General features: G+C 53.9%; 1 protein-coding gene across 11 annotated transcripts in view; it reads left to right on the top strand.

Moving 5' to 3' along the window:
• The window catches only part of IKZF1 (IKAROS family zinc finger 1), a 103,225-nt gene extending 83,314 nt beyond the window's left edge, over positions 1-19,911 (top strand). For all 11 annotated transcript variants that reach the window (XM_027573846.2, XM_027573855.2, XM_027573853.2 and 8 more), the window contains one exon: positions 16,639-19,911. In XM_027573846.2, the coding sequence (XP_027429647.1) occupies positions 16,639-17,348 (710 nt within the window). In that variant the 3' untranslated portion in view covers positions 17,349-19,911. The remainder of the gene's footprint in view (positions 1-16,638) is intronic.
• The last annotated feature ends 632 nt before the right edge of the window (positions 19,912-20,543 follow it).

The following is a 20,543-nucleotide window of genomic DNA, read 5'->3' on the forward strand; positions in this document are numbered from 1 at the left end:
GGGCTTGGGTACCAACCTGAGGGTGTCAGCACACAGCCACGTGTTAATGCTATCAACTGGGTGACATTACTTGACCTCTCCAAGCCTTGGTTCCATTCTTTATGTACCTCACAGGGCTCTGTGAACATAAATTAACATCAAGGATGTGAGAACATTTAGAAATCCTCAGTATAAAGGTCAACTATTATCAATAGGATAACGTGGAAAGAGAACGCTGGGGAAAAGGTCATGGTCAGGAAAGAGGACCCTGGGGGAGGGTCATGGTCAGGAAAGAGGACCGTGGGGGAGGGTCATTGTCAGGAAAGAGGACCCTGGGGGAGGGTCATTGTCAGGAAAGAGGACCGTGGGGGAGGGTCATTGTCAGGAAAGAGGACCGTGGGGGAGGGTCATGGTCGGAAGAGAGGACCGTGGGGGAGGGTCATGGTCAGAAGAGAGGACCCTGGGGGAGGGTCATGGTCAGAAGAGAGGACCCTGGGGGAGGGTCATGGTCAGGAAAGAGGACCGTGGGGGAGGGTCATGGTCAGAAGAGGACCCTGGGGGAGGGTCATGGTCAGGAAAGAGGACCCTGGGGGAGGGTCATGGTCAGAAGAGAGGACCATGGGGGAGGGTCATGGTCAGAAGAGAGGACCGTGGGGGAGGGTCATGGTCAGGAAAGAGGACCGTGGGGGAGGGTCATTGTCAGGAAAGAGGACCCTGGGGGAGGGTCATGGTCAGGAGAGAGGACCCTGGGGGAGGGTCATTGTCAGGAAAGAGGACCGTGGGGGAGGGTCATGGTCAGAAGAGAGGACCGTGGGGGAGGGTCATGGTCAGGAAAGAGGACCCTGGGGGAGGGTCATGGTCAGGAGAGAGGACCCTGGGGGAGGGTCATGGTCAGGAGAGAGGACCGTGGGGGAGGGTCATGGTCAGGAGAGAGGACCGTGGGGGAGGGTCATGGTCAGGAGAGAGGACCGTGGGGGAGGGTCATAGTCAGGAGAGAGGACCGTGGGGGAGGGTCATGGTCAGGAGAGAAGACCGTGGGGGAGGGTCATGGTCAGGAGAGAGGACCGTGGGGGAGGGTCATGGTCAGAAGACAGGACCGTGGGGGAGGGTCATGGTCAGAAGAGAGGACCGTGGGGGAGGGTCATGGTCAGAAGAGAGGACCGTGGGGGAGGGTCATGGTCAGAAGAGAGGACCCTGGGGGAGGGTCATGGTCAGAAGAGAGGACCATGGGGGAGGGTCATGGTCAGAAGAGAGGACCCTGGGGGAGGGTCATGGTCAGGAAAGAGGACCGTGGGGGAGGGTCATGGTCAGAAGAGGACCCTGGGGGAGGGTCATGGTCAGGAAAGAGGACCCTGGGGGAGGGTCATGGTCAGAAGAGAGGACTGTGGGGGAGGGTCATGGTCAGAAGAGGACCCTGGGGGAGGGTCATGGTCAGGAAAGAGGACCGTGGGGGAGGGTCATGGTCAGGAAAGAGGACCGTGGGGGAGGGTCATGGTCAGGAAAGAGGACCGTGGGGGAGGGTCATGGTCAGGAGAGAGGACCGTGGGGGAGGGTCATGGTCAGGAGAGAGGACCGTGGGGGAGGGTCATGGTCAGAAGAGGACCCTGGGGGAGGGTCATTGTCAGGAAAGAGGACCGTGGGGGAGGGTCATGGTCAGAAGAGAGGACCGTGGGGGAGGGTCATGGTCAGGAAAGAGGACCCTGGGGGAGGGTCATGGTCAGGAGAGAGGACCCTGGGGGAGGGTCATGGTCAGGAGAGAGGACCGTGGGGGAGGGTCATGGTCAGGAGAGAGGACCGTGGGGGAGGGTCATGGTCTGGAGAGAGGACCGTGGGGGAGGGTCATGGTCAGAAGAGAGGACCCTGGGGGAGGGTCATGGTCAGAAGAGAGGACCCTGGGGGAGGGTCATGGTCAGGAAAGAGGACCGTGGGGGAGGGTCATGGTCAGAAGAGGACCCTGGGGGAGGGTCATGGTCAGGAAAGAGGACCCTGGGGGAGGGTCATGGTCAGAAGAGAGGACCGTGGGGGAGGGTCATGGTCAGAAGAGAGGACCGTGGGGGAGGGTCATGGTCAGGAAAGAGGACCGTGGGGGAGGGTCATTGTCAGGAAAGAGGACCGTGGGGGAGGGTCATTGTCAGGAAAGAGGACCCTGGGGGAGGGTCATTGTCAGGAGAGAGGACCCTGGGGGAGGGTCATTGTCAGGAAAGAGGACCGTGGGGGAGGGTCATGGTCAGAAGAGAGGACCGTGGGGGAGGGTCATGGTCAGGAAAGAGGACCCTGGGGGAGGGTCATGGTCAGGAGAGAGGACCCTGGGGGAGGGTCATGGTCAGGAGAGAGGACCGTGGGGGAGGGTCATGGTCAGGAGAGAGGACCGTGGGGGAGGGTCATGGTCAGGAGAGAGGACCGTGGGGGAGGGTCATGGTCAGGAGAGAGGACCGTGGGGGAGGGTCATGGTCTGGAGAGAGGACCGTGGGGGAGGGTCATGGTCAGAAGAGAGGACCCTGGGGGAGGGTCATGGTCAGAAGAGAGGACCCGGGGGGAGGGTCATGGTCAGGAAAGAGGACCGTGGGGGAGGGTCATGGTCAGAAGAGGACCCTGGGGGAGGGTCATGGTCAGGAAAGAGGACCGTGGGGGAGGGTCATGGTCAGAAGAGAGGACCGTGGGGGAGGGTCATGGTCAGAAGAGAGGACCGTGGGGGAGGGTCATGGTCAGGAAAGAGGACCGTGGGGGAGGGTCATTGTCAGGAAAGAGGACCGTGGGGGAGGGTCATTGTCAGGAAAGAGGACCCTGGGGGAGGGTCATTGTCAGGAGAGAGGACCCTGGGGGAGGGTCATTGTCAGGAAAGAGGACCGTGGGGGAGGGTCATGGTCAGAAGAGAGGACCGTGGGGGAGGGTCATGGTCAGGAGAGAGGACCCTGGGGGAGGGTCATGGTCAGTAGAGAGGACCCTGGGGGAGGGTCATGGTCAGAAGAGAGGACCGTGGGGGAGGGTCATGGTCAGGAGAGAGGACCGTGGGGGAGGGTCATGGTCAGGAGAGAGGACCGTGGGGGAGGGTCATGGTCAGGAGAGAGGACCGTGGGGGAGGGTCATGGTCAGGAGAGAAGACCGTGGGGGAGGGTCATGGTCAGGAGAGAGGACCGTGGGGGAGGGTCATGGTCAGAAGAGAGGACCGTGGGGGAGGGTCATGGTCAGAAGAGAGGACCGTGGGGGAGGGTCATGGTCAGAAGAGAGGACCGTGGGGGAGGGTCATGGTCAGAAGAGAGGACCCTGGGGGAGGGTCATGGTCAGAAGAGAGGACCATGGGGGAGGGTCATGGTCAGAAGAGAGGACCCTGGGGGAGGGTCATGGTCAGGAAAGAGGACCGTGGGGGAGGGTCATGGTCAGAAGAGGACCCTGGGGGAGGGTCATGGTCAGGAAAGAGGACCCTGGGGGAGGGTCATGGTCAGAAGAGAGGACCGTGGGGGAGGGTCATGGTCAGAAGAGGACCCTGGGGGAGGGTCATGGTCAGGAAAGAGGACCGTGGGGGAGGGTCATGGTCAGGAAAGAGGACCGTGGGGGAGGGTCATGGTCAGGAAAGAGGACCGTGGGGGAGGGTCATGGTCAGGAGAGAGGACCGTGGGGGAGGGTCATGGTCAGGAGAGAGGACCCTGGGGGAGGGTCATGGTCAGAAGAGAGGACCCTGGGGGAGGGTCATGGTCAGGAAAGAGGACCGTGGGGGAGGGTCATGGTCAGAAGAGAGGACCCTGGGGGAGGGTCATGGTCAGGAAAGAGGACCCTGGGGGAGGGTCATTGTCAGGAAAGAGGACCGTGGGGGAGGGTCATGGTCAGAAGAGAGGACCGTGGGGAAGGGTCATGGTCAGGAGAGAGGACCCTGGGGGAGGGTCATGGTCAGGAGAGAGGACCGTGGGGGAGGGTCATGGTCAGGAGAGAGGACCGTGGGGGAGGGTCATGGTCAGGAGAGAGGACCGTGGGGGAGGGTCATGGTCAGAAGAGAGGACCGTGGGGGAGGGTCATGGTCAGAAGAGAGGACCCTGGGGGAGGGTCATGGTCAGAAGAGAGGACCGTGGGGGAGGGTCATGGTCAGGAAAGAGGACCGTGGGGGAGGGTCATGGTCAGAAGAGAGGACCGTGGGGGAGGGTCATGGTCAGAAGAGAGGACCGTGGGGGAGGGTCATGGTCAGCACAGAGGACCCTGGGGGAGGGTCATGGTCAGGAAAGAGGACCGTGGGGGAGGGTCATGGTCAGGAAAGAGGACCGTGGGGGAGGGTCATGGTCAGGAAAGAGGACCCTGGGGGAGGGTCATGGTCAGGAGAGAGGACCCTGGGGGAGGGTCATGGTCAGAAGAGAGGACCGTGGGGGAGGGTCATGGTCAGAAGAGAGGACCCTGGGGGAGGGTCATGGTCAGAAGAGAGGACCGTGGGGGAGGGTCATGGTCAGAAGAGAGGACCCTGGGGGAGGGTCATGGTCAGAAGAGAGGACCGTGGGGGAGGGTCATGGTCAGAAGAGAGGACCGTGGGGGAGGGTCATGGTCAGAAGAGAGGACCCTGGGGGAGGGTCATGGTCAGAAGAGAGGACCGTGGGGGAGGGTCATGGTCAGAAGAGGACCCTGGGGGAGGGTCATGGTCAGGAAAGAGGACCGTGGGGGAGGGTCATGGTCAGGAAAGAGGACCGTGGGGGAGGGTCATTGTCAGGAGAGAGGACCCTGGGGGAGGGTCATGGTCAGGAAAGAGGACCGTGGGGGAGGGTCATGGTCAGAAGAGAGGACCGTGGGGGAGGGTCATGGTCAGAAGAGGACCCTGGGGGAGGGTCATTGTCAGGAAAGAGGACCGTGGTGGAGGGTCATGGTCAGAAGAGAGGACCGTGGGGGAGGGTCATGGTCAGGAAAGAGGACCCTGGGGGAGGGTCATGGTCAGGAGAGAGGACCGTGGGGGAGGGTCATGGTCAGGAGAGAGGACCGTGGGGGAGGGTCATGGTCAGGAGAGAAGACCGTGGGGGAGGGTCATGGTCAGGAGAGAGGACCGTGGGGGAGGGTCATGGTCAGGAGAGAGGACCGTGGGGGAGGGTCATGGTCAGAAGAGAGGACCGTGGGGGAGGGTCATGGTCAGAAGAGAGGACCCTGGGGGAGGGTCATGGTCAGAAGAGAGGACCATGGGGGAGGGTCATGGTCAGGAAAGAGGACCGTGGGGGAGGGTCATGGTCAGAAGAGAGGACCGTGGGGGAGGGTCATGGTCAGAAGAGGACCCTGGGGGAGGGTCATTGTCAGGAAAGAGGACCGTGGGGGAGGGTCATGGTCAGAAGAGAGGACCGTGGGGGAGGGTCATGGTCAGGAAAGAGGACCCTGGGGGAGGGTCATGGTCAGGAGAGAGGACCCTGGGGGAGGGTCATGGTCAGGAGAGAGGACCGTGGGGGAGGGTCATGGTCAGGAGAGAGGACCGTGGGGGAGGGTCATGGTCAGGAGAGAGGACCGTGGGGGAGGGTCATGGTCAGAAGAGAGGACCGTGGGGGCGGGTCATGGTCAGAAGAGAGGACCCTGGGGGAGGGTCATGGTCAGAAGAGAGGACCGTGGGGGAGGGTCATGGTCAGGAAAGAGGACCGTGGGGGAGGGTCATGGTCAGAAGAGAGGACCGTGGGGGAGGGTCATGGTCAGAAGAGAGGACCCTGGGGGAGGGTCATGGTCAGGAAAGAGGACCGTGGGGGAGGGTCATGGTCAGGAAAGAGGACCGTGGGGGAGGGTCATGGTCAGGAAAGAGGACCCTGGGGGAGGGTCATGGTCAGGAGAGAGGACCCTGGGGGAGGGTCATGGTCAGAAGAGAGGACCGTGGGGGAGGGTCATGGTCAGAAGAGAGGACCCTGGGGGAGGGTCATGGTCAGAAGAGAGGACCGTGGGGGAGGGTCATGGTCAGAAGAGAGGACCCTGGGGGAGGGTCATGGTCAGAACAGAGGACCGTGGGGGAGGGTCATGGTCAGAAGAGAGGACCGTGGGGGAGGGTCATGGTCAGAAGAGAGGACCCTGGGGGAGGGTCATGGTCAGAAGAGAGGACCGTGGGGGAGGGTCATGGTCAGAAGAGGACCCTGGGGGAGGGTCATGGTCAGGAAAGAGGACCGTGGGGGAGGGTCATGGTCAGGAAAGAGGACCGTGGGGGAGGGTCATTGTCAGGAGAGAGGACCCTGGGGGAGGGTCATGGTCAGGAAAGAGGACCGTGGGGGAGGGTCATGGTCAGAAGAGAGGACCGTGGGGGAGGGTCATGGTCAGAAGAGGACCCTGGGGGAGGGTCATTGTCAGGAAAGAGGACCGTGGTGGAGGGTCATGGTCAGAAGAGAGGACCGTGGGGGAGGGTCATGGTCAGGAAAGAGGACCCTGGGGGAGGGTCATGGTCAGGAGAGAGGACCGTGGGGGAGGGTCATGGTCAGGAGAGAGGACCGTGGGGGAGGGTCATGGTCAGGAGAGAAGACCGTGGGGGAGGGTCATGGTCAGGAGAGAGGACCGTGGGGGAGGGTCATGGTCAGGAGAGAGGACCGTGGGGGAGGGTCATGGTCAGAAGAGAGGACCGTGGGGGAGGGTCATGGTCAGAAGAGAGGACCCTGGGGGAGGGTCATGGTCAGAAGAGAGGACCATGGGGGAGGGTCATGGTCAGAAGAGAGGACCCTGGGGGAGGGTCATGGTCAGGAAAGAGGACCGTGGGGGAGGGTCATGGTCAGAAGAGGACCCTGGGGGAGGGTCATGGTCAGGAAAGAGGACCCTGGGGGAGGGTCATGGTCAGAAGAGAGGACTGTGGGGGAGGGTCATGGTCAGAAGAGGACCCTGGGGGAGGGTCATGGTCAGGACAGAGGACCGTGGGGGAGGGTCATGGTCAGGAAAGAGGACCGTGGGGGAGGGTCATGGTCAGGAAAGAGGACCGTGGGGGAGGGTCATGGTCAGGAGAGAGGACCGTGGGGGAGGGTCATGGTCAGGAGAGAGGACCCTGGGGGAGGGTCATGGTCAGAAGAGAGGACCCTGGGGGAGGGTCATGGTCAGGAAAGAGGACCGTGGGGGAGGGTCATGGTCAGAAGAGAGGACCCTGGGGGAGGGTCATGGTCAGGAAAGAGGACCCTGGGGGAGGGTCATTGTCAGGAAAGAGGACCGTGGGGGAGGGTCATGGTCAGAAGAGAGGACCGTGGGGAAGGGTCATGGTCAGAAGAGAGGACCCTGGGGGAGGGTCATGGTCAGGAGAGAGGACCGTGGGGGAGGGTCATGGTCAGGAGAGAGGACCGTGGGGGAGGGTCATGGTCAGGAGAGAGGACCGTGGGGGAGGGTCATGGTCAGAAGAGAGGACCGTGGGGGAGGGTCATGGTCAGGAAAGAGGACCGTGGGGGAGGGTCATGGTCAGAAGAGAGGACCGTGGGGGAGGGTCATGGTCAGAAGAGAGGACCCTGGGGGAGGGTCATGGTCAGGAGAGAGGACCCTGGGGGAGGGTCATGGTCAGGAGAGAGGACCGTGGGGGAGGGTCATGGTCAGGAGAGAGGACCGTGGGGGAGGGTCATGGTCTGGAGAGAGGACCGTGGGGGAGGGTCATGGTCAGAAGAGAGGACCGTGGGGGAGGGTCATGGTCAGGAAAGAGGACCGTGGGGGAGGGTCATGGTCAGAAGAGAGGACCGTGGGGGAGGGTCATGGTCAGAAGAGAGGACCGTGGGGGAGGGTCATGGTCAGAAGAGAGGACCGTGGGGGAGGGACATGGTCAGGAAAGAGGACCCTGGGGGAGGGTCATGGTCAGGAGAGAGGACCCTGGGGGAGGGTCATGGTCAGGAGAGAGGACCGTGGGGGAGGGTCATGGTCTGGAGAGAGGACCGTGGGGGAGGGTCATGGTCAGGAGAGAGGACCGTGGGGGAGGGTCATGGTCAGGAAAGAGGACCGTGGGGGAGGGTCATGGTCAGGAGAGAGGACCCTGGGGGAGGGTCATGGTCAGGAAAGAGGACCGTGGGTGAGGGTCATGGTCAGAAGAGAGGACCGTGGGGGAGGGTCATGGTCAGGCGAGAGGACCGTGGGGGAGGGTCATGGTCAGGAAAGAGGACCGTGGGGGAGGGTCATGGTCAGAAGAGAGGACCGTGGGGGAGGGTCATGGTCAGAAGAGAGGACCGTGGGGGAGGGTCATGGTCAGGAAAGAGGACCGTGGGGGAGGGTCATGGTCAGAAGAGAGGACCCTGGGGGAGGGTCCTGGTCAGGAGAGAGGACCGGGGGGGAGGGTCATGGTCAGGAGAGAGGACCGTGGGGGAGGGTCATGGTCAGAAGAGAGGACCGTGGGGGAGGGTCATGGTCAGAAGAGAGGACCGTGGGGGAGGGTCATGGTCAGGAAAGAGGACCGTGGGGGAGGGTCATGGTCAGAAGAGAGGACCGTGGGGGAGGGTCATGGTCAGGAGAGAGGACCGTGGGGGAGGGTCATGGTCTGGAGAGAGGACCGTGGGGGAGGGTCATGGTCAGAAGAGAGGACCGTGGGGGAGGGTCATGGTCAGAAGAGAGGACCGTGGGGGAGGGTCATGGTCAGGAAAGAGGACCGTGGGGGAGGGTCATGGTCAGGAGAGAGGACCGTGGGGGAGGGTCATGGTCAGGAAAGAGGACCGTGGGGGAGGGTCATGGTCAGGAGAGAGGACCCTGGGGGAGGGTCATGGTCAGGAAAGAGGACCGTGGGGGAGGGTCATGGTCAGGAGAGAGGACCCTGGGGGAGGGTCATGGTCAGGAGAGAGGACCGTGGGGGAGGGTCATGGTCAGGAGAGAGGACCGTGGGGGAGGGTCATGGTCAGGAGAGAGGACCGTGGGGGAGGGTCATGGTCAGGAGAGAGGACCGTGGGGGAGGGTCATGGTCAGGAGAGAGGACCGTGGGGGAGGGTCATGGTCAGGAGAGAGGACCCTGGGGGAGGGTCATGGTCAGGAGAGAGGACCGTGGGGGAGGGTCATGGTCAGGAGAGAGGACCCTGGGGGAGGGTCATGGTCAGGAGAGAGGACCGTGGGGGAGGGTCATGGTCAGAAGAGAGGACCCTGGGGGAGGGTCATGGTCATGAAAGAGGACCGTGGGGGAGGGTCATGGTCAGGAGAGAGGACCGTGGGGGAGGGTCATGGTCAGGAGAGAGGACCGTGGGGGAGGGTCATGGTCAGAAGAGAGGACCCTGGGGGAGGGTCATGGTCAGGAGAGAGGACCCTGGGGGAGGGTCATGGTCAGAAGAGGACCGTGGGGGAGGGTCATGGTCAGGAAAGATGATGAAAAGTGAAAGCTTCTTGAAGCTGATAGTGACCTTGACAGGGGACTAGGGTTTCAGCACATTATTAAAAGTGGAAGAAAGGGACAGGGTTCTAAACAGACATAAAAGTACAGGGAAATGGTGGCGCCGGTTGTAGGGGCTGGAGCGGGGAGCAGACGTGTGGGACCTGACCGAGGAGCAGGGAGTATTCCCGGCTACCTCATGTGCCCTCGGGGAAGCAAGAAAAATGAAGTCCCAGTAAGCTCCGGCCACAGAGTCAATGGCCTTTGAATGCCGAGGTGGGAAACGTCTCCTTAACTCAGGAGGCAGGAAAAAGCACTGGCATAGTTTTGATGGGAGCCACCTGCTAGAAAATCAGACCACAAGTACCAGAAGGTGACTGGAAAAGAAGAGGGCCAGTGGTGGCAGGGAAGGAGTGGGAAATGGAGCAGAGAGCAGAGGGGTTTGGTGACGTGCGTGTGGGTCAGGGCAGGGACTGGGGGGTGGAAGCCGTGAGTCAGGTGGTGCTGGTAGAGGAGGATGCCATTTACAGAAACGATAATGCCAGTTTCTGGAAAAAGAGAGTTCTGGTTTTGATCTGCTCATCTTCTAGGGCTTTCCAGTGTAGAGGCCACATGGGAGCCTGGAAAATGTGTGTTGGCAGAGCATAGGTCTAGAATGGGGTTAATGGTTAATGAGGCTTGGGGTTTCAGAGGACAGATGGGACAGCAGGAAGGGGGTAGGACAAAGGAGAGGCCAAGTTCTTGAGGCTCCAGCCTCCCTCTTGCACTTAAGCCTCCATTTTGATTAGATTTTAGAGGCTTTTCGCATGTTGGGGATGGGAGAGTTGGGGGAAAGAAGGATCCAGTTTAAAACACTTTTGCAGGGCACTGGCTGGAGACGCCCTGTGGGGAGTCACCCACATAAATGTGAGCTCTTAGACTGTGGGAATGAGGAGACCCTGCATTTCCTGAGGAGAGTGGGAGCAAGGTCCTGAGCCCAGAATAGGCTGTTGTGATGGGATTTCAAGTCGCAGTGGGCTAGGTGAGAACACAGCGCTGACAGGCGGTGTGCAGAGGGCGGGGCTCGGGGCGCAGTGGGCGGGGCTTGGGGCGCAATGGGCAACGTGCGGTGCGCAGTGGGTGGGGCTCGGGGTGCAGTGGGCGGATGCGGTGCACAGTGGGCGGTGGTCAGCAGGCGGCAGGTGAGGCGGAGGGCAGTTGCCAGGTAACCAGGAGGGGAGATGGAGCAAAGACCCAATAGCAAGTGTGCCCGAGGTCGTTAGTGGTCACCGATTTTGGGAAGCTGGGCACGACTTCTCTTTCACGTTGGGAAATTGGACAAGTCCTGCTGAGGACTCTTTTCAATGAAACTTTGCAGCCCATATTAGCTTTTTGAGGCTTCCAACCAAATGAGACTACCTGTGAACGTCTCCTATAGCCACCTGGGAGGAGGCCACGAGTTAGGTATTGTCTTCAGATTTGGATGCTTCTGTGTTTAAACAAATAAACAAACAAACAAAAAAAACAAAAACACCACACCTCTAATCAAGCCAAGCCAAGGTTAGAAAGAAGTCCCCGGGGGAGAGGGGGGCACAGGAGAAGTGTGATGGCAACAGTATGACAAGGACAGCAGCACGGAGATTGGAACAGCTGTGTATTCTGTTAGGTGTTTTCCCAAGAGTTTGGTGATTGATAAGTTATTTCTAAAATAATGCCTCTTTCTACCCCCAAATGCCTAGCTTGTCCTCACTTCAATGTGATGGGATTTCAGTCAACCACTCCTGACTTGTCACAGCTTCTCCATCACTAAAATTAAAAAAAAAAAAAAAAAAAAAAAAAAAAGGAAGGGAGGGTGGAAAGAAAGAGGGAAGGAAAGAAGGGGAAAAGATGGATCTCTTAAGGTCCCTCTTAACTTCTAGATGCTGACTTTATCCTTTATATAAATTCAGAAAGTGTGTAGGAATGCAGCTGTTACCATACATGATCATACACACGGGTGGAGCCATTGAAAGAGCTCCAGGTCTGCATTCAAGAGACCTGAGTTCAGGTCCAGCTCCAGCTATGATTGGCTGGTGACCTGGAGCACGTCACTGGACTCAGTGTCCCCATCTGTGAAATGGGTGTGATGCCTCCTGCCCTGCATCCTTCCTAGGGCTATTCTGAAGATCAAAAGGGAGAATGGGTGTGGCACTGCTTTCCACTTGAGAAAGCACCTTAAAAATGTAAGGTGACATTATTTTCCTGTGGTATATTGCTCAGAATGGCCTATAATTTTGCTTAATTGATACATGATCTATGATTAAAATTTTTACCTTGCACGTTGGCTTGACTGTAAGTAAGTATTGATTCTGCCGGCAACATTCCTCACCAATTATGTCATCAAAGATCTCATCCTCAAGATCATCAGATAGAGGTCAACAGGATCAGTGAAGCCCAACAGAAAAGGGATAATAATGTTACATAGCAATGCTACTCATTGTTCTTAGTCTGCTGGGCAATTGCGGGGAGAAAGTGTTGTTTCTTGTTGTTGTTGTTGTGAGAGAGAGAGGAGGGGAGGGGCAGTTGCGGGGAGAAAGTGTTGTTTCTTGTTGTTGTTGTTGTGAGAGAGAGAGGAGGGGAGGGGCAGTTACGGGGAGAAAGTGTTGTTTCTTGTTGTTGTTGTTGTTAGAGAGAGAGAGGAGGGGAGGGGCAGAGGGAGAGGGGGAGAGAGAATCGCAAGCAGACTCCACGCTGAGCACAGAGCCGGATGTGGGGCTCGATCTCACAACCCTGAGATCGTGACCTGCACTGAAATCAAGAGTTGGATGCTTAACCAACTGAGCCACCCAAGTGCCCTGAGAAAGCTTTTTAAATACAAAAGAGGAGAAAGGGGGAAAATAACAATGATTAATATTCCTGCTATCCATTATAATTATCTTGGAGTATTTCTTTTTTTTTTTTTTGAAAAGAAAAACACTACCCTGTTGCATTATTAAAATGACACACTGTTAATATAAGGAATTTTAATGGAAAGATGATTGTTCTAGAATTACCCAAAAACCCCAACATCCAGAAATTGCCAATATTAAGAGTAGCTGAGCATTATTCTAAGTATCTTTCTATCCATATATACGCATGTGAGGGGCTACTATGATGAACAGGTGGATTGACAGACAGGTGTGAAATAAATACTTCTATAAAGATTCTGTCATATTACAGATGCTATTTCAAAATGAAAGTATCACTTTTATAGCTGTCTTAAAATTAAGAGGCGAACAAAAAAACAAATAAAACTGGAGGCATCGCTGATCTTCAAGTAAATATTTTCTCACAAAAAGATATTATTTTTAAAGGATTTTTCTAAGATTAGAAAGATGCACTGCATTATTTAAAACATGAAGACCTTCAAATCAATGTTTTAATCCATTTGTTTCAATTTAGGCAGTATCTACTGACTTGTAGCTTTGGGAAATAAGGACATGATTTTATTCCCCTGTTTTCAGTTATATTATTTTTACATCGTCCTGCTTCCTAATATTCACATTCTATTTCATAATCCTAATTCTCCCAGAAGTCTAGCTGCTTACTGTTAACTCTATATTTAAATAGATTCAAGGCTCAGACTCAGTCCTTTTACTGCTATTTCTATTTATTTTGATTACTCTCTTAACTGATTGGACTTAACATTAAAGGTGCTATAGGGGGCCTCTGGGTGGCTCAGTCAATTAAGCATCTTCCTTTGGCTCAGGCTATGATCTCAGGGTCCTGGAATCGAGCCCCATGTTGGGCTCTGCACTCAGTGAGGAGCCTGCTTCTCCCTCTGCCACCCCCCCCCGCTTGTGCTCTCTCACTCTCTCTGACAAATAAATAAAGATATTCTTAAAAAAAAAAAAGGTGCTATAGGTGTTCTAGTTCCACAGTTGTTTTGTGTTCAAGGACGTCTACCTGTTGCCTTTCTATCTTGACAGAGTGTGTGGTGCCATGATGGCATTGCTTGTTGAATGTTGCCGTGCAGATGTCTAAGGCCAATCTGATATTTTTTTCTGCAAGGTGATTTCCATTTTCTTCCTGAATGCTTGAAGAGTTCTTTCTGTAACCTTAGAGTTAAATAGCCTCACTAGGATGTGTTTTGGTATTTTGTATTCTGAATAAAAATTTCCTGCCATTTTAAGTTGGGGAATCCCATTTTTTCTATTTCTGAGAAATTCTCTTCCTTATAGAGACATCCTTTGTTCCATCTTTCTGATCTCTATCAGGGATACCAGTTGTCCTTGTGTTGGATAATTTGTCTTCCATATCTGTTAGCATTTCCTTGTTAATTTTTGTGTCTTTTTTCACATTCATTCACACTTATTATCTTGTGTTTTTCCTCTGTGTCAATCATTCCGTTTTTAGTAGCTTATGTTCTATTACTTGATGCTTCTAAATCCATGGATTCATTCTGTAATAAAACTGTTTGGGACCTCATTTTGTGTCCTGAGATCTGACATCTTTTCTCATCTCATTCTGTTGTTTTACCATGCTGTCTTTCAGTACTTTTTTTTATGGAGCCCATGTCACAAAGTAATTACGAGATATTTCCTCTATTCCTTGAGTTAAGCTTTTTTCCTAGGATGGGCTTATTGGTCTGTTTTACTTCCTTTCCTCCCTTGTATTGCTAGAAAATATTTTCACTGTAACCATGACATTTCTTTTCATCTTGCTCTTCTACTTGGGCTAATATAGCCTGATTGACGTTTTGACATCCTTCCCACTGTATGTGAGACTTTTTTTTTTTTTTCCTGTGAGAGCTATCGACTTTTCTAAATCCTGAAAGAATGCCAAGGATGGGGTGGAGTGGGTAGTTCAGGTGAGGCAAAGTGCAGTCTTTGTTAAAAAACTTTCTCCTTGCTCTCTCTCCCATTCTGAGATTTGTTTAAATGTCCTAAACCAGTTATCACTGTACCTGGTTGGAGAGTGCTTCCCAGCCCCACAGGGGGACACCAGGGGCTTCAGGCTGTTTTCCTCCCATAGAGGACCTGACTCCTGTCAGGAGAGCCCACTTCACTGCTCACCTGTCCAGTGCCACCTGGTTCTTGCTAGCAGAGGTTTTCACTGCTTTTGGGTCAGAAGTGGAAGAAGATGCTTATTTTAAATGGTGCTCTACAGATATGAGGATATTAGGGAAAGTGCTGAGGATTTTGTTGACTCATACTTAAGGTTTTTTAGAAGTCAGATCAGCAGACACCCTTTACTGTATGTCTTAGGACAGAATTGTCTTTCCTTGGTCCTTGATTTTTTTTTTTTTAACTATTTTGTTAGAAAGCGTTCTTTTATTTAGTTGGTTGCCAAAGTGAATGGTGTGTTTTTTTTTTTTTCTTCTCACTTTGTGGAGTATTAGGGAAGGGAAATTCTGTGGGTAGTTTCAATATGCCACAGTAGTCTGCAATATATGGATTTTTTCTTCTGTCCATTTTGTTTTTGAGACCAAGTTCTAAAAACAATGGATTTTAATGGTTGCTTGGAAAACCAGAGAATCATGACTTTGAGAAGAAGCAGGATGATGAGGTGGGAAAGCACCATTTTTGGTGGTGCTATAAACACTTTGATACATACCTAAATCAGCCTCAATATCTGTGCCTCATCTTGTCCCTACCAGGGTCCCTACAAACCTTCTGTTCTGGGGTTAGAGCAACAAGATATTTAGCACCTCAACACAAAAATGAGGAAAACTGTGTGGTGTTAGTAACGCTATTGAATTACTTCTTTGAACTTTTAAGGGAGAGAAACACCACCTCTGTGTTCCCTGCCGACCACCTCGTGGAGAGATTCCATCCATATGTTCCGTTTCTGAAGAGGGTGTGACTGGTCACCAGCCAGTTTTCCTTTCTGTAATCTGAGGATCACACTGTTCCACTATCAGGGCATGTGCCCCTCCTGACCACCAGTAGATTAGAATGAATGCAGGCTGAGCCGTTTCGTGATAAATCTCCTCTGCAAGCAAGAAATGAGGCCTAAAGATACTTTTATAGTATGATGGGTCTGATCCCTGAACAACTATCAGTGGTCAGAAACATTTTTCTAAAAGAATTAGTTCATAAGTTTTGAACTACCAGGGAGTCTGTCCTCCTGTGGCTAAGAGCTAGCAGGAGACCTTGAGGTCAGGTGTCAGTGTGGAGGGTGTGGGGACTCCTTCTCCCCTTGCTTTCCCCCTTGCTGCTCCCAGTGTGGGACACAAGCCCCACTTGCCTGGCTGACTCTTCTAGGTCAGAAGCCCGTGTGACACAAGCTTTTCTTCATCAGACTTCCCAGCCTGGGACCTGCTATTTGTGCAGCCCTGTTCATACTGGACCTATAACCGGTATTCTGAGAAGGTGCATCTTGATGCAAATCTTTACTCAGAAGCCAGAGCTGGTCTCAGGGTTCACCATTCCCAGGGAGCAACAAGCTTGCCTACTGCTGCCAACCCTGCTCTTAGACCAGAAGTTTCTTGAGGTGAAGCTTGTGAGCTGAGAGTCCTCAGTAGTGGTTCCTTGAGCACCGTTCAATTTTTGGAAAGATCGGATGAATGGCACACCTTCTCCCCTGAGCTTCCTTGGTTTGCCCCCAGCCTCCCCGCACATACCTCTGTGGCATGTGGCCCCTGAGCATCTTTTTACTTTCAGAGCCCAAAGTCAGCTTTCAATAAACCTTCCAGTTGTATCTTTTGATTAAATTTTATTCTGAGTATTAAAGTTCTGAATTTGAAATTCCATCATGTAATACTATTTTATTTATTTATTTAAATATGTATTTATTTATTTAAGAGAGAGGAAGAGGGATTGCATGCAGGGGTGGAGAGGGAGAGAAAGAATCCCAAGCAGGCTCCACACCCACCGTGGAGCCCAACATGGGGCTCTATCCCAGGACCCTGGGCTCCTGACCTGAGCCAAAATCAAGAGTCAGAGGCTCAACCGACTGATCACCCAGGCACCCCCCATCTAATACTATTTTAAATAAGTATATTGCATACTATCATGAGTAATTGTATACTGATGTACTTTAATTAAATTCATGAGAAGTTCACTAGTTACTGGAAATCACTTAGAAGGCTCTATTGAAAATGCATCACTTAAATCTTAATCTTAAATTAAATATAGTAATGTTCGATTATACCGTCCAGAGGAAAAGACACAGGTGGTGGGTGAGTATTTAGGTAGAAGGTGTGCTGTTTATATTGACCCGCCCTGACTCTGGTTCACGGATTCATTTGTCCCGTCATTTCTGTTTAAGTGCAGACTCCAGGCAGGTCCCTGTGCTAGGTGACCATAGGCAGAGATATCTCCACCTGCCCCATTTGGGAGGCGTTTGTGTGGCGTGTCTGCCGGAGCACTGGGACAGCCTGAGGTGGGGATGTCCCCCGCCCCTTCCCGCACGCGTGTAGACTTCAGCTGTCGCTGTCATGCGCAGAGCTACTGCGGCCTCACTGACTGTCACCTGCCCCCCCCCCACAGGGGACAAGTGCCTGTCGGACATGCCCTATGACAACAGCGCCAGCTACGAGAAAGAGAATGAGATGATGCAGACCCACGTGATGGACCAGGCCATCAACAACGCCATCAGCTACCTGGGGGCCGAGTCCCTGCGCCCGCTGGTGCAGACGCCCCCCGGCAGCTCGGAGGTAGTGCCAGTCATCAACCCCATGTACCAGCTCCACAAGCCCCACGCGGAGGGGCCCCCGCGGTCCAACCACTCAGCCCAGGACAGCGCCGTGGAGAACCTGCTGCTGCTTTCCAAGGCCAAGTCGGTGTCCTCCGAGCGGGAGGCGTCCCCAAGCAACAGTTGCCAAGACTCGACGGACACGGAGAGCAATAACGAGGAGCAGCGGAGCAGTCTCATCTACCTGACCAACCACATCAACCCGCACGCCCGCAACGGCCTGTCCATCAAGGAGGAGCACCCCGCCTACGACGTGCTGCGGGCGGCCTCCGAGAGCTCCCAGGACGCCTTCCGGGTGATCGGCACGAGCGGGGAGCCCATGAAGGTGTACAAGTGCGAACACTGCCGGGTGCTCTTCCTGGACCACGTCATGTACACCATCCACATGGGCTGTCACGGCTTCCGTGATCCTTTTGAGTGCAACATGTGCGGCTACCACAGCCAGGACCGGTACGAGTTCTCGTCCCACATCACGCGGGGCGAGCACCGCTTCCACATGAGCTAAGCCGGGCCGAGCGAGGCACGCGGGCCCCCGGGCCCTCCCCTCCTGCCAGTAGCCCCGGACTGGACCAGAACGTTGTGCTTTGATTTCTAGGTGGTTTTTCATTTAGTTTGGTTTTTTTTTTTTTTTTTTTAAGTCGGTCGTTTGGCTGGGGTTTGATTTGCTTTTGAAAACAAGGAGATTTTTATTGTTAGATGCAGGGTTACATGGGGAGCCCCCCGCCCCGCGCCCCCCCCCCCCCCAAACTGCTGTGTTACTTACTAGATGTGCTCAGAGACTGCTCGCGGAAATCCCCCTCCCCTGGTGCTTCCTAGAATTCCCCTCCTCTAAAGAAGTGCTCATTTCCAGAGAAAGTTGCGTCAAAACAGGTCAGAGCCTGGGAAGGAATGAGCTGGTTTCTGGGCTGAGCATCCACGGCCCCAGACCCAGTGAGCACAGCCCCCCGGGTCAGCCTGGCAGGTGCCCCCCAACACAGCAGGGCTGAGAAACCCAAACCACAGCCTCTGACCGCATGCATCTCGGTCTGGAAGGCTGCAGTTTCTAAAAGATGTGATTATATATAAGTCACAGCCTGCACAAAAAGTACATTGTTGGAGAAATGTTGGACTCCCCGGGCAAAGGGCGTGGGGAGGGGTCAGAGGACCTGGTAGTCTCCGTCTCAGTTTCCAAACCACTGTAGAAATGCTCAGCCTTCTCCGGCTTGCCGGCAGGTGGAAGGAACCCCCAACTCCAAACTCACAGAGGCCGATCTGGAGACCTCTGTCCTCTGCCTTCTGGCGTCTGTGCCTCTCAAGGCCCAGAGTCTGGCACTGCAGTTTTAACGTCCATCCTGAAATGCCGACCTTAATTCCTTTGAACCTCTCAAATGGTAACATTCCAAGACTTCATTCCAAATGCCACACTCCTTCCTTCCTCGGCTGGTTCCACCGACAGCCAGAAGCCTGTTTCCCCTCAGAGGCCCAACCTAGACCCCATTTCAACGACGTCACTGTTTTGTTTGTCGGTACATTTCGTTCCCTGCCCTCACTCTACATTATTCTTGTCTTAAAATCCATAAAGGAAGCGTGCAGAATGATCAGTCATTTTTAGAGCAAGGAACTATGATGAGCAAAGCCCAGGACCTGTGCCTAGCACGCAGAACCTACCTGTTAGAAACTAAACTTTGCAACAGTCTGAAACTCTCCCCAGAAGGACAGAGCAGCCCCTATGTGCCCACCCATATATAGGAGCCATCCTTTCTCACTGGGGGGGGGGGGGGGGGGGCTTGGAACGTGCAGAGCGACCGCATAACCTGCCAGCGAGGTCTGCCGGGAAAGAGGCAGATGGTGCTGGAGGTAGAACCTTCCTCAGCCACGCTGCCGGGAACTCCCCTGAGATGTTTGGTGACTCCGGGCCCCACTGGAAGGGGTAGCCCTCAAGGTTAATTCTGTCTTTAAGTATAATAATCCCAACCACCTAGGCAAGGAAGAGCGTACCATTTCCAATGTTTACGTGTTTTTGCCAAAACTGAACCAATGTGAACATGAAAAAAAAAAAAAGAAAAATTGTCCATAAGCACCTCTGCATGCAGTCTAAATCTGGGTTTCTTAGTCACGGTTCTCTTGACATTTGGGGCTGGATAATTCTTTGGGGTGGGGGATTCCCCTGCACCTTCCAGAATATTTAGCATCATCCCTGGTAGATGCCAGTAGCACCCTCATTTGACAACCAAAAATCTCCCCAGATGTTGCCAAATGTCCCCTGGGGGGCAAGTCACCCCGAGTTGAGAACCACTGCTCAACTTCTAAACCAGTCAAAGGTCTGGGAAGCCTCCCAAAGAGCAAAGGCACTGTCCCCATTGGGAGTCTAGCTCCTGACCCGTGTTCCTTTGTCTTCACTGTAAATCCTATAAGTGAATGAGTACCTTTCATTCTTCAGAAGCAAATCTTCTCATGAGTTTTGTTGAAAGGATGGAGTCCACACATGTCATACCTGAGGCACGGGTTTCTTTGCTTATGGTGTTTTGAAACTGGAAACATAGTCGCAGTGACTGAGACTCGGGCACCCGGATGCACTGAGTCCGGTAGAGACAGATAGGGCGGCTGACAGCAGTAATTCCACACACAATCACAGAGAAAGCTACGCTTCAGCCATATGAACATGCTCGAGGTGAAAGACTTCTGAGATTTCCAGTTTGCCGGCCAGGTGAACCTGCCCTGTTCTTTTCCATCCATCCCACACAGCCAGTTGGTTGAAAGGAGTTACTTTTCCCCACCCCCGTGGCTTCAAACAAAGCTTAACCCAGAACTGTAAATAGTGGCCACAGATGTTCTTTCCTAAAATGCTCCCCATCCCCTCCCCCCCCTTCCACTGCCTTTTCCAGCCAATGTAACCATCTATTTACACACCTTTTCTTGTGGTTTTATATTGTAACACCATTTTTCTTTGAGATTATTGTGCTTAAGGTAAGGTCCCATGGAATGGCAACAAGTAATTAAATTATGTTAGAAAGGTGGTCCTATTCTGTACCAAAAGCTGTTAACGTTTTCTCTTCTAGCTGGTTAAAGTAGGATTTTGCATGACTTCACCCCCTTTTTGTTCTGTGGTCTGTTCTGTTGTTGGATGGTGTGAGTGTGCGTCTTGGGAACGCTGTGTCCTGAAGGGTACCTAGGCTTTATGCACTGGTCTTTAAAATGAACACCGGAGACAGGAGGGTCGCTAGTCGTGGGTCCATGTGTTGATTGCAGTAAGAAATTGCTGCCCCGCCCCTCCTGTCCTCGTCACTGAGTCACTGAGCTTCCCTCGACAGAAAACCTGGACACCTGCTCCTTACTACCCAGGTCCCTTCTGTGACGTGGACCCGAGAGCATGGGCTGTCCTATCGGAAGAATCACTAAAAAGATTTGCACTGTCATTGCTTTGTCACCAAAGGGTGTATCGCAGCACCAGTCACTTCAGAGACCAGCATGTTCCATTCCCAATCGAGAATCCTCCACATAAAGAAATCTTAGAATCTTCATTGAAAAAGGAAGCTACTGTTATGGAGATGTGAGTTTGGGGTTTTTTTTGGGGGGTGGGTTTCTTTCTATTTTTGTGGGGTTTTTTTTCTTGTTTTGTTTTGATTACCATGTAGCTCTTACAATGTGGTATTCTTGCCAAAACAGAAGTGGGAGGAGATGGACTTGCAGAGACAAATCATGAAGCAAATATATTTCTCTT

Source organism: Zalophus californianus, chromosome 12 (genome assembly GCF_009762305.2).
Source record: "Zalophus californianus isolate mZalCal1 chromosome 12, mZalCal1.pri.v2, whole genome shotgun sequence".
Classification (NCBI taxonomy): domain Eukaryota; kingdom Metazoa; phylum Chordata; class Mammalia; order Carnivora; family Otariidae; genus Zalophus; species Zalophus californianus.